The sequence below is a fragment of the Myotis nattereri genome (genome assembly GCF_964212035.1).
Source record: "Myotis nattereri genome assembly, chromosome: 13".
Classification (NCBI taxonomy): domain Eukaryota; kingdom Metazoa; phylum Chordata; class Mammalia; order Chiroptera; family Vespertilionidae; genus Myotis; species Myotis nattereri.
The window spans coordinates 27701948-27714841 of NC_138088.1; the positions used below are offsets into that span (position 1 = coordinate 27701948).

Sequence of the window (12894 nt, forward strand, 5' to 3'; positions counted from 1 at the left end):
GTTAATGTTGATAGATTTTTCATGCTGATTCCTAAGGAACAAATCTTTATATAATCCTAATTCCAGTGAAAATGTACTGCGCCTCGATGGATCATCTGTTATATAATGTGACCTAAGTTTCACAGGGCTGCCTTTTTCGTTAATGTAAACAATATATTGCACACAGAAGGCTATTCCATAATGTTTGAGATTTACTTTATAAAAAGTGCATTTACAGAAAATTCTGAGTTTGAAAAATAACTTAATATACCTAAGCAAGCATTTTGCTTTAGGTATATTTAAGGCAAACACATGAGCTATATTTTAAACACATTAATAGAATGTGCTTGACTATGTACTTCTTAGTTTGAATTCTTTTTGTTCTAGTTCAGGATGTTTTGACCTTCTTGGGAGATTTAAAATTGCTCATAAAAGCATTAAGACTTTGATTAGAAATTGAAAATCATGCCTTGAGTTTTATGCCCATATTGAAGATGCTACTCTGAGATGAAACAGGAGTTTATTTCTGATAGTTAGTCTTGGGCCAGCCTCATCCAGGCTTCTGTTTAGGGTTTGTGTTTGTAGTGTCATGAGCTACAGCTTTAAAATAGGTGAATTCAGGGTATTGGTTTAAGCCTATGGGGCCAAATGGTTTGAATTTGCATGGTATCTATTTAAAACACAAACAATTTCTGAATTTTTCTCATGCAAACTGTAATGAGGCAAACTCCATGGTTATTAGTTTCCTCAAGAATCCCCCCTCTACCCCCCCCCACCCCCCCCCCTTTCTTGTTCATCTTAACTCTCATCTCGTGGATTTTTGCGAGGGAGGGGGTTGTTTCTGTGTTTCTCTCTCTGTTTCTCTTTTTATTGCTGGATTCTTTGTTTCAAGGAAGAAGCATATTTTCTATTCCCAGTGTTCTCTGCAGAAACTTTATGCCCTGCTTTTGCATTGCATGTCACCTGAGAGATGGCAGAACACAGCAGGCAGCAAAGCTGTTCGTTTCATCTGTCTTTTGGGGAAGATGAAAACTGAGTTTTTGGCAAACAGATCTCAGGGTGACTTGATATTTTCCAAATGGGTTAGTGTAACCCAGGGACCTAACTTGAGTTCTGGTAACGACAGCTTTACCGTCCAATTTTCCTTGGAGTATAGCTTTTGAGAGTGAAAAACCTCTTAAAATGGAGAGCTTTTACAGATTTATTAATCAGATATTGATAGAATTAACACCATCTGTCCCAATATGAATATTTTCCAGTAAGCCAATGAGAACCTTCTCTTTTTTAAGATTAATGTTGGTGGGGAAGAGATTTTCCAACTTCAGATTGCATCCTTTATTGTGTTAATTTCCCCCAGGACCAAAGCCTAACCTTAATAAAGGATGGGGGTGGGGGGGTGGGGAGGGGTTCTCTCAAATAAAAATAGCAGCAATTGGAAACATATTGTAGGAAACCACAGCTTTAACAAAAAAGCTTTAGCAAATGATTTAAAGGTTGTAAAGTTCATTTTTCTAAAACCAGTAGATATCATTTAAGCTTAGTGTTGATAAACTATTTTAGGGTAAAGATACTATCTCAACTATAGCATAGTATCCACAGATAGATGTACCCATTTTGCTGTGTTTGTTTTTTGTTTTCTTCTTCTCATAAGTCATATTTTTTCCCATTTGGACCTTTTGTGTCTGAAATGCCAGGAACCCTTCTTGTTCGCTGTCCATTCTTCTTAGTTCTTTTAATTACTGCTTGATCTTGCAGAACCTGAGTTGTAAAGAGCTGGCTAAAAATAGACTTGTCACTGTAAGCACCTCCTCACATCTGCTTTTTTCTGAGTCCCTGCAAGGTTGACTAGCTTTTTCTTTTTCTTTTCTTTTTTAGTTGCATATCAAAAACAGTTGGAGGAATAACAGCATCTGTGTAGTCAACATTTCCAGCGTTAGAAGATGATGTTGGATTTTAACCTCTCCCCCCCCCCCCCCCCCACCACCAAATCTGTGCGTTCAGAGCAGTGGGAATTGTCAGAGGTGGGCAGGGGCAGGTAGCCATTTAGAGGCTGATCAGGTCCTGGTGAGCCTGCGCTGTTGTCCATCGCACCCTCTGCAGGGTTTACAAAGAGACACAGCACCCCCTGGGCGAGCCTGCGGGGCATCATTTTCTGTGCTTAATCATTTGACTTGCCAACGCCGAGGGTGCACTAGGCATGAGCGGGTGGAGGAGTCTAGAGTCCACCCGTCTTAGGGGTTTGCTCAGGATCCAGTGCGGGAAACACCCATTTGGTGTTCAGAGTGGGGTTTTGGTTCCAGGTTCTGCTGCTTTCTAGCCGAATTGCCTTGGTCCAGGAACCTTGTTGTGACATAAAAAGTGGGGGTGATCATGCCTGCCTAACGCATGTGAAGGCCTGGGATACAGCGTCTGTGCAAAGAAATGCATTTGAAGGGAAAACGAGGGAGCAGTGTCATTTTAAACCAAATAAAGCGCGATTTCCTTCATTGTGTTTCAATAGCTTTTACTTAATCTCCTGTGGGTTCTGAACGCAGCAGGCCTTTGCACACTGTTTCTTCCAATCCCTGCCATGGACCAGCAACCCCCCACTTGAGAATGTCCAACGAGCGCCTGGGGACTGTTGAAAACCCCACTTGTCTTGTGTCCACTGGGTTTCTGTTACTCCTTTTTGAAGGTTGGAGTAAATTATTTTTTTTGTATTTTCTCTTCCAGATTATTTAATTGCATAAATAAGAGGCTTTCCCCCTCTTGGTTTTTAAGAAAGATGGTAGGAGGTGTGATGTATGATCTCATTATAGGAAGATAATGAATTATTTTTGCCAAAGCATGTTCTCTAGAACATTGGGAAACAGCATCCAGAATAATTTAGGAAGTATGTGTTGTGATTGTAACATTTATTTCCTCTCTACACACATTATGTAACTCTGAGTAAACTGTGTAATTCATTTACTGACAGTACAAAATTTCTTTTTTAATTTATTAATTTTTATGCCTATGGTTCTATGTTAAAAAGTAAGTTTCCTTCCTTCCTCATTCCCTAGCCTCCCAGTTCCTCTCAACAGAGGCAATCACTTATGTTTTTTAAAATTGAAATCCATGTAATCATGGTTTGATGCTCGTCATGTATTTGTCCTTTCATCTCTCGGCCTTTGGTTAAGATCGAGTGCCTGTGTGTGTGTGTGTGTGTGTGTGTGTGTGTGTGTGCGCAGTGTAATCGCTGGTTCTAAGTTAGGGGACCGGCGAGCAGCAGTTACTAGGCCCACGTTGGGCATCTATGAGCGGAGGTGAGCAGCGTCGCTCTGGCGGTGATGTCTCTCCATGTAACCAGCCTCTGGAGCCGGGGTTTCCACAGCGTCTGTGTGTGTTTCACTTTCCAGTTGCAGCATGAGAAAGCCGAACTGGAGCAGCACCTCGAGCAGGAGCAGGAATTCCAGGTCAACAAACTGATGAAGAAAATTAAGAAGCTGGAGAACGATACCATTTCTAAGCAGCTGACCTTAGAGCAGGTAAGCATGGAAAGCTCTCGCCACACATTTGCCCCCTCACGGCACCCACTGTTCTTTCAAGCCTGAGGGTGCCATGAGGACTTGCAGGGAAGAACATTTCTCAGCTCTTCTTCCCACGGGGAGACTTCGTTTCTGAAGGAAGCACTGAAGGTCTGCACAGCACCTGCTCCCTCTCACGCACACTTTCTCTTTCTCTAACCGCCGTGAATAAACCTTGAGGAGATGTTGTGTTGCTCTGATTGACAGGCAGGAAACGTTAGGTTCCTATTTGCAAAGGGGGAAGAATGTGTTTTTAACCACAGGATAGTTTCTGTGAAAGTTCCCGAGACAGCGTTGCTTCTATTTCAAGGGTTTTTCAGAACAAACGTTAGCTTTTTTTTGGTTTTTTTTGTGTGTGTTTTTTTTAATTACTAGCAACCGTATATGAACTCTGTCTTCTCCCACCTAGATTTGTGGGTTCAGATATGGAATCAGAGTCTCGGTTGCACACCTGATTCAGCCACTAACTAGTTGTATGGCCTTGAATTAACTTCATTTCTCTGGCCCAACTTTTCCATTTGTAAACAGAGAAGGACACACTAAATTCAGGAATGCTAAGCTTAGAAAGGTGCAGAAGGAAGACAGAAACAGTGCACAATCCCTTTGTCCATTGCCCTTGGCAGACGTTGGTATTTGGTTGAGCCCTTGCCCGAGGAGTCCAGACTGGCTCTTGGACTCCAGCACGTAGAACTGTGGGCAGCGGTGATTGGTCCACACAGGTTGGTGTGTCAGACAAAGTTACCTGTCAGTCCCTGGCCTACATCCTCCTTCATGCTTTCCCCACTGTAGTGTCCTGAAAAAAAAATGTTATTTCCCCTGAGACAAATAAGAGGCTGATCACAGCGTCTGTTATCTGGTTTCCATGTAAAATTCAGTATATTGATTAACACCTTCCAGCTCTTTGTAATATGGATCCCGATTGCCAGTTTGATGATTTGTCTAACCCTTTCATGCAAAGTGGTCTGATTTATCCCATCTCTAGGCTCTCCGTGTGTATCTTTCTGTGTATCCATGCTGACTGGTTCTTAAGTCACCTCAGAACCGCACTAGCTTCTTCATTATGACTGCGAATGAATGGTGATGGGAACGCGAGGTTTGAGAAGTCAGGGTTTGTTTGAAACTTACCTAGCTGACTTTGCATGTTATTCTTGACCCTACCTATATGTCAGAAGTAAGAATGTGACTGGGTTTTCCAAGACTATGAATAATGGCCCTAAAAATATTTTCTCTGTCCCTTTCAGATAAAAGAAAAAAAAAGTTCCATTCCCAAGGTTTTGCTATTTTATACGTATTCAGAGTAATCTATTTTTACCACTTATCTTCAGAATTCAGGTGCAATATCTAAATTTAGAAGGCCCCCCCCACACACACACACTAGCCCCCCAGTTTAAAAACATTTTGTTCTAAAGTTCACCTGTTTAATTCTCAGGGTAGGCAATAGCCAGTTAGTTCTATTCAGGTTAAAGCTTTGAAGATTCTTGTTAAGTCCCTGATACACCAAGTACTTGTTAGTGGTACTCGTTAATAAAGAATTAACCAAATGACATTCTCACAGTAGTTGGTACTGCGAGAACTTCACATGGCCATGGCCTTCACAGTGAAGGTGGTCAATAATGGAAACGGCTTTGCTCTTGTGTTTGTTCACAGGCTCCTAAGGAGATCTTGGGATGAGGCCTGTAACTCCCAGGGTGGCCACAAGGGGGAGGTAGTAGCCTAGTGTCAGAGAGAGAAGGGCAGTCTCATCCCAGAGTCCCTGAGAGAGGATGGCTTGCTGCACCCCCTTACGACTCTTTAGTGGTTTCACTGACTGAACCCCTTTAAAATGAGGCCCAAGGCACACATTCTCTCTGAGCTAATGACTTAGTGCATTTTTAGGTAATTTCAGACCTCAACAGTAAAGAGGTGGATTTCCACAACGGAATACGTGCTTTGCTAAGACCTGTACCAGAAATAAACCTCAGATCCCGGATATCAAGTTCCTGTTTTAATTAACATGGAGAAATTGAACATAATCATAAAACTTTCCCCCCTTTGTTTTGGATATGTTCAGGATGAGTAAATGTTGGAGATTTTACTCTATTTTGCTTCGCTATAAATTATTGTAGTCCGTGTTTAGGGGAAATGTTTATTTTTTTCCTTGGGTGGAAATAAATCTGTTTTATGTTTCCTTGGATGTGCTCTGCCTCTCTGTGCTCATCTCTTGGAATTATCATCTGTATTATATTATATACAGTATGTCGTAATCTATGTTATATAATGTATCCTGTATTATGCATTATTACCAGAAGAGCAAAGGCATGTACTATACTGTGCTTTATAATGATTAGTGTGTGGTACATGCCTTTGCTCTCCTGACAAATTAAAATTAGAAGCTATTTGAAGGTGATTTTCAAGGTGCCTTATGCCCTACGTGCTTTGCTGGAAGAAGTATGGATTTGGACAGGTGACTGAGGAGTGGTCTTTTCTATATTGGAAGGCAGTTCAGTATAGTGTTCAGGGCCTGGGCACATTGCTTGTAGGAAACCAGGTGTGAACTGTTTCCTCTGCTCAGTATCTTATTTCCCTTTTTTTTATTGTAACATCTTTATTGAGATAAAATTCACATACCATATAAATCACCCATTTAAAATGTATAATCCAGTGGTTTCTAGCATATTCGAAGTTGTATAACGATAATCACAATCAGTTTTAGACCATTTCATCAGCTCAGAAAGAAACCTTGCACCCTTCAGCTGCTACTCAATCGCCTCTCCCCCTTAAGCAAGAACCACTCCACTATCTGTCTCTGTATATCTGCCCATTCTGGAGACTTTATATACATGGAATCATATAGTACGTTGTCTGTTGTGATTGTGATTGGCTTCTTTCACTTATATAATGTTTTTATCCATGTTGTAGCATGTGTCGGTACTTCATTCCTTTCCTGGCCATATAACGTTCCGCTGTATGGGCATACCATATTTTGTTTATCCATTCATCATTTGATGTTCATCTGTGTTGTTTCAGCCATTTGGTTGTAAATAATTCTGCTGTGAACGTTCATATACAGTATTTTGTGTGGGCATCTGTTTTATTTTTCTTAGATGTATCTCTAGGAGTGGGATTGCTGTGATGTCTCTGTTTGCCTTTTACAGGGATTGCTAGACTGTGTTCCAAAGTGGCTGCGCCATACTGATGATGAAGTGGTATCTCCTGGCGGGTTTATAGTTCCCTGATGGCTAATGATGTTGAGCATCTCTTTTCAGGTGCTTCTTAGCCATTTGTGTATCTTCTTAGAAAAAAGTCTATTTGAGGTCTTTTTATCATTGAATTCTAAGAGTTCTTTATATTCTAGATACAAGTGCCTTATCAGATATATCATTTCTGTGTATGTGTGTTTCACTTTCTTGATCGTGTGCTTTGAAACATGGAAGTTTTAAATTCTGGTGAAATCTAATTTATTTCTTTTGTTGCTTTTGCTTTTGGTGTCATATTTTAGAATCTATTTCCAAATCGGAGTTCATGAAGATTTATCCCTCTGTTTTCTTCCAAGAGTTTTATACTTTTGGCTCTTACATTTAGGTTTTGGTCCATTAGAGTTATTAATTTTTATGTATAGTGTGAGGTAGGGGATCCAAATTCATTCTCTTGAGTGTGGCTATCCCATTGTCCCAGTCAGTTCACTTTTGAGCCTCAGGTTCCTTATCTATAAAATGGCAATGGTAGCAAACTTACGTTAGATGCCATGAATGAAAGAGAGTGTAAGGTGAGTCACACAATGCTTCCTATATAAGCACTCAACATAAGTTGGATGCTGCTGTTAATTTTTAAATAATCCATATTTTGAACCTAATGGGTTGCATGTGCAGAAGGAATATTGGAAGGCCTTCTACCATGGATTTGTGTTGGCCATAACATGTTTGTTTTATAGGTATACCGTGGATTGTAATGGCTTTTAAGTAGGTGTGGGGAGCCGATATAGGGTTAAGCCTCGGACTGACCTGTTGGCAAAGTCACAAACAGGTCTTCCGAGTCTTAACCCAATCCGAGAGGTGGCCGCTGATTTACATGCGCTATCATTTAAAAAAATAAAAAAGGGGGAATTTGCCGGAAGCCAGTCCATCCTTGCTGCTTGACACAGTCGCTGCAGGGAAGAAACATCTGCACAGCATATGTTTCAAGGGACCTGGCATATATGGCATACTGTTCTTAATATGTTTGCTCCCCTTCTTAGCGCTATTTGTTTTAACCAAGGTCACCTCTCCGGTAAAGGTTGTTTCCCCAGGTTCGGATTTTTCCCTGGAGTTAGGGATTAACAGGACTAAGGAAGGGAATCAGTAAAACCCCTAACTAAGTGCCAATCACGCTTAAACTATGTAATCTTTATTTAGGATAATCTCCGTCAGTTACTTCCTTGTAGCTTAACAGAACAATAGAGTAGTGACCTTGGAATGGAGATAACAAACGCCCTAACCTTTGGAATAGAATGGATAGGATTAAAATCAAATGGTATAAATACAGATGTAACAGGAGAATAAAGAGAGAACCTCACTATGCTGATCAACTGAACCCTGCCTCTGTGTCATTCCTTCTTCACCGGCTCCGTCCACACCTTTGGGAATCCCTGGACCTGCTGGGGCAGGACCCCAAAAAGTAGGCACCTGCCCACTCCCTGTTAACAGGGTTTGAGACTCCGTCTTGGGCTGTTTTTGAAAGTAGGCCCCAATTAACTCACAAGGCAGAAGGCCCTCGTTGTAAATTTCTCTCCAAAAGTCAGGCCTTCACCATGGACACTTAGTCAGATAGCATTTATTCTCCTCATAGACCCAGAGTCGGGGATCCTTTCATTCTTCAAGTAGGGAATGTTAAGCTTCATCATCAAGGACTCTGTGCTATAAATAAATGGTCTGTTCTGTTGGTGTTTTGCAATATATGAATCCATAGGATTTTAGACCTGGAAAACTAAAATCCTATGAATTGGGGAAGGACTATCTTTGTCTCCAGACCCTGGCGGAGATGTGAGACAGTGGGGAAATCATGAGGAAATCCAGAGGCAGGGTCTTTGGGTCTCCTCCCAGGCTTTGGGACAAGTTTCCTGCTCCCCTCGCCTCTGAAAAAGCAGTGGAGGTGGCTTCGTGTGACTTGCCACTTGACGGTAGACGGAGTTGGCTTGTAAGTGGCCTAACCTGCTTACACTGCTTTTTCAGAAATGGAAACCCAGACGGAGAACAAGAGGTTTCCTCAAGTTGCATGGCTACGGAGTTCTTAACCATTTATTTTAGCTACCTTTTGGGCATTTATTTAGCATTCTGAAAATAATGTAGAAAAGCATGTTCAGAATAATGTGAAAGTATGAGGCCTTTGCTGCACTGATAGTTAGCATTAGTCTAATGAACTGGATTAATCTAGTCAGCAGGACATTAGTGCTCCTGGGGGCTTGGAACAAACACTGGTGGTGGCCATGATTTAAAGACTTTTATTCAAATAAGTGTTCACTGTCAGTCGCTTATTTGGCGTTCACATTTTCCTAGGTAAGAACATTTAGAACTTGGAATATTCTCTATGTCAACAAATCTTGATCTGAATGATTTCTGCCAACAAGGAAGGATTTTTCTTCTCTGGAGAAGGATAACCAGCATTAAGAGGCATGCATTCGTTTATTTATTAAATGAAGTTCAGCCCACCAGATGTGAGGGCCTTCTGTGCACTTGGCTCAGAAAATTATCTTATGGGAAAGAAGAAAACAGAAGCCAGAAACGGGTGGACTGCATACTTAACCCTTTATTAGGTAGTACAATAGAAAAATACTGGAATCAGCTAGTGGAGAATTGGCGGTGCAATCCGGCAAACACTCAATATGACGAGCAGGATTGCCTGCCCTGTACCAGACACACCAGGGTCGTTTTCTCGGTTAATCTTGTCATTTGGGGTATGTTTTCTTTTCCGAGATGTCCTTTAAAGCACAGATACCCATATCTACAGGTTGGATTTAGAATTGGAATGGTAATTCCACTCATTAGCACCCATTTGTACCGATAGCATTTTAGCCTTGTGTAGTGGGGAGGTTCTTCTCTAGCTTCAAATCTTCCTCCCATCTGGATAAGCTGGGTGATCTCAGGCAAGCAGTTGGTTCTCTGCTGTGAAACAGACATAATCCCTAACCTGTAGGCTGGTTGGGAGGATTAATCTTCCATTGTGCCGCTCCTCACTCTCCATGCGTGTTGCACAGTGGTTGCAGTGTGGACTACACAGCCAGAAATAAGTTTACGTGGCAACCCAGGGCACTGATGTTTTTGTAACTGTATATGTGACTGGGACAGGTTTCATCCAACAACCGTATGTGCTTTGCACTGATTTTCCATTCAACCTTATTTCATGTTTAGCAAAATGTAGGTCACAACTGACTCAACTAATTTCACAATCCAGTAATGGGTTGTGACCTGCAGTTTGAAAAACATGCTCTGATGTGCCCAGTGCTTTCCTGCCCTAGATCTCCATGGACCTGTTTCCTCTGCCTGGGCTACTTTCTCCCTCCCGCTCCCATCCTCATTCATCTAACTGACGCCCCGCTCCCAGTCACTCAGGGGTCTGTGCTGTAAAGTACCTGCTAACATTCAGTCCTTCTCTTGCAACACTTGGTACACAAATAGTAATTAGCAAACAGTTAAACAAATTGTGTCTTCCCTCTAAATCCCCTGGAAGGTAGAGGTAGGTGTTGACCTCACCACCATATCCCTGGTGACTCACATCTAGTCAGTGCTCCAAAAATTGTAGCTGCTGCCATTAATAATGGAAGATTCCACCTAATGTCTGTGGTAGATGACATAGGATATAAATGTGCATGCATATCAGTTGAGCCTCAAATGTCTCACCACCTTCCTTCACTTGGTTACCTGTTACTTTATGAATCTCTGTGCTCAGATGTCATCTGTGACCCCACCACTTTGACGTCCTCTTTGTCCATGCTACGGTCAGTGCACCTGTATGGCACATATCCTGCATTAATTCAACACCTTGATTACGTGCCTGCCATCTGCCACAAACTGCTGAGAAAGGCCCCTGGCCTCACGGAGGCTGGTCTAGTGAGGGCAGTGAACCTATGGACAATGACGAGCGATGCTCTGTGCAGTGTTGTGGAGAGGGGCAGCGTTCCCGTTGCAACCCCGTTCCCCATACCAACTGAGGAGGACCTGAAGCTCCTTGGTGTTGGGTTTGATTGTTTGTTAATTGATACACACGGGCTGGTAGAGCTAAGTCCAGCTTGTTTCAGGGAACCAGGGATGTGAGAGGAGACAGGAATGGAAGAGGAGAATGCAGTAAAAAGTGAGTGCAGTTACTGCATGGAATAGAGATGCTGAGAACAGAGAAAATAACCCAGGAAGAAGATTTGAAGTTGAATCCCTTCTCTTTGTTGCCAGACAAGGAAAGGGGGCGGGGAGAGGGGTTGGCAGTCTGTGTATAGGGACTTTGAGGGCACAAGCTTGCCTTTATAGTGAGGGCCATGCGGAAGGCTGCCATGGAGCTGCACCAAGGCTCATGCATGCCTCTGCTGGCAGGTGCCCAGTGATTACCTTTAGCCAGCAGACAACATCAGCCGACGACGCTTGACAAGACTCTGGCTTCCAGGGGCATTGCAGGGGCGACACCCACTGGCCCAATGTCTCTCACCACGTCGCAGAGGCTGGGGCTTTAAATAATGTTTAAACAATGTTAAATAATGTTTTGCAATTCTCAGGACAAGGTTTACGTTTTGTTCTCTCTCTCTCTCTCTCTCTCTCTCTCTCTCTCTCTCTCTCTCTCTTTCTCTTAGGAAGCATGGTATATTTTAAGTTCTATGAGGAAGAAAGGAAAGTTTTAGGTTTCTAGCTTTTAGAACAGGGGTTCTTAGTGAAGGCTACCAGGTGGGCTCTGCCTTACTTGTCTGGAAGTTCATTTTTTCAAACCAAACTGACATCATAATCAGTCTCCATACAAGGCAGATGCTACTTATTTTAGTAGCTGCAGCGACCGACTCTAGTGAGTTACACAGAATATCTGCATGTCCTGGTGACTGAGCTGTGAATTGAGTGGCCAGTGGCTCATGTTCAGATTTGTGTCCTTGGTTGATTTTTTGTTGTGGTGGTGGTGGTGGTGGAACAAAATATTTCTTAAATTCATGGGTAGTGTGACCATACTGGGTTTTCAAGCATTTCATTCATGCTAACAGCTGCCCTGGTAACCCCTGGCAGTGGGAGACCGCTGTTGTAATAGCTCTGGGCAGCACCTGCTGGTGTCTGTGTGCCTGTTTTGTTTTTGTTTTTTCAAAGAACAACCACGTTCCTTGAGGTTTCACTTGCATTAAGGGCATGAAATTTAATGAACACTATGCTTGCTTTGAAATTAGATTTCAAATACTGATCTCAAATTATGGAAGCCTTGGAATCTTTATTATTAAACATTTGCATTTTAAAAGTAATCTATTGCTCTTTCAAGAAACTGGAAAACATAAAAGTACAAAAATGATGAAACATTACCTAGACTACAAGCCTCCCCAATCAACTGCTGTTTATATTTGTCCTTCATTCTCCTCCTCCTCCTCCTCCTCCTCCTCCTCCTCCTCCTCCTCCTCCTCCTCCTCCTCCTTTCTTTAACAGCAGTGTATTATAATTGGCTGCCTGGCTTTTAATTTTTTTTGTGTAAAATGTAATAACCTATGTGTGCACATTCAGATGAGCTGCACTGGGGGCACAGCCAGACATAATCACAGTCAACCCCAAAGTCCCCTCAGTGGGAATTTGATTGTAGCAAATCCTTGAGGGTGTTTGGGCGACTTGAGAAGCTTGGGTACAAGGTTTCTGCCTACTGTTTGTTTGAAGGGGGAAACACCTCAGCGCAGAACTGAAAAGTTAGTGGGATTTGGTGCCCGGGAAGTAGGTAAACTAGGGGCACTGGGCGATATCTGAAGTTCCAGTAGGCTCGCTTTGCGGTGGATTTGCTTTGTAATCCAGGAGCTGTCGGAGGACATGAAGCTAACCGAGGGGTCCCAACTCCAGACCTTTGAAAGTAGATTCAGCTCTGTCAGGGACACAGACAAGTATCTCTATGTGATGTGGTTACCACCACCACCACCACCACCACCACCACCACCACCACCACCACCTCCCTCTCCCCCTCCCCTAATCCCTAGAATTCCTTCCCTGGACCTCATTTCAGTGAAGTACAGAGACTCACTGTGTTCCATCTTGTCAGACTCTATTTTGAAGCATCAGATACCACTTGCCATGTGGACCAATTTGTACAGTACAGACGACCTTACACGACGGCCGGGAAAATATTAAACGTGTTTCCTTTGTAAAAAGGAACCTCATCATGATCCGACAGTGTGCATTTCTGATAAAGCACTGGGGTGGAG

At 42.6% G+C, this 12894-nt stretch overlaps 1 protein-coding gene across 1 annotated transcript in view; it reads left to right on the plus strand.

The window, feature by feature from the left end:
* CCDC6 (coiled-coil domain containing 6) overlaps positions 1–12894 on the plus strand; it is a gene marked incomplete at its 5' end in the record, with an annotated part of 106591 nt that overhangs the window by 63909 nt on the left and 29788 nt on the right. The window contains one exon of the mRNA XM_081104607.1: positions 3357–3485. Within this exon, the coding sequence (XP_080960733.1) occupies positions 3357–3485 (129 nt within the window). The remainder of the gene's footprint in view (positions 1–3356; positions 3486–12894) is intronic.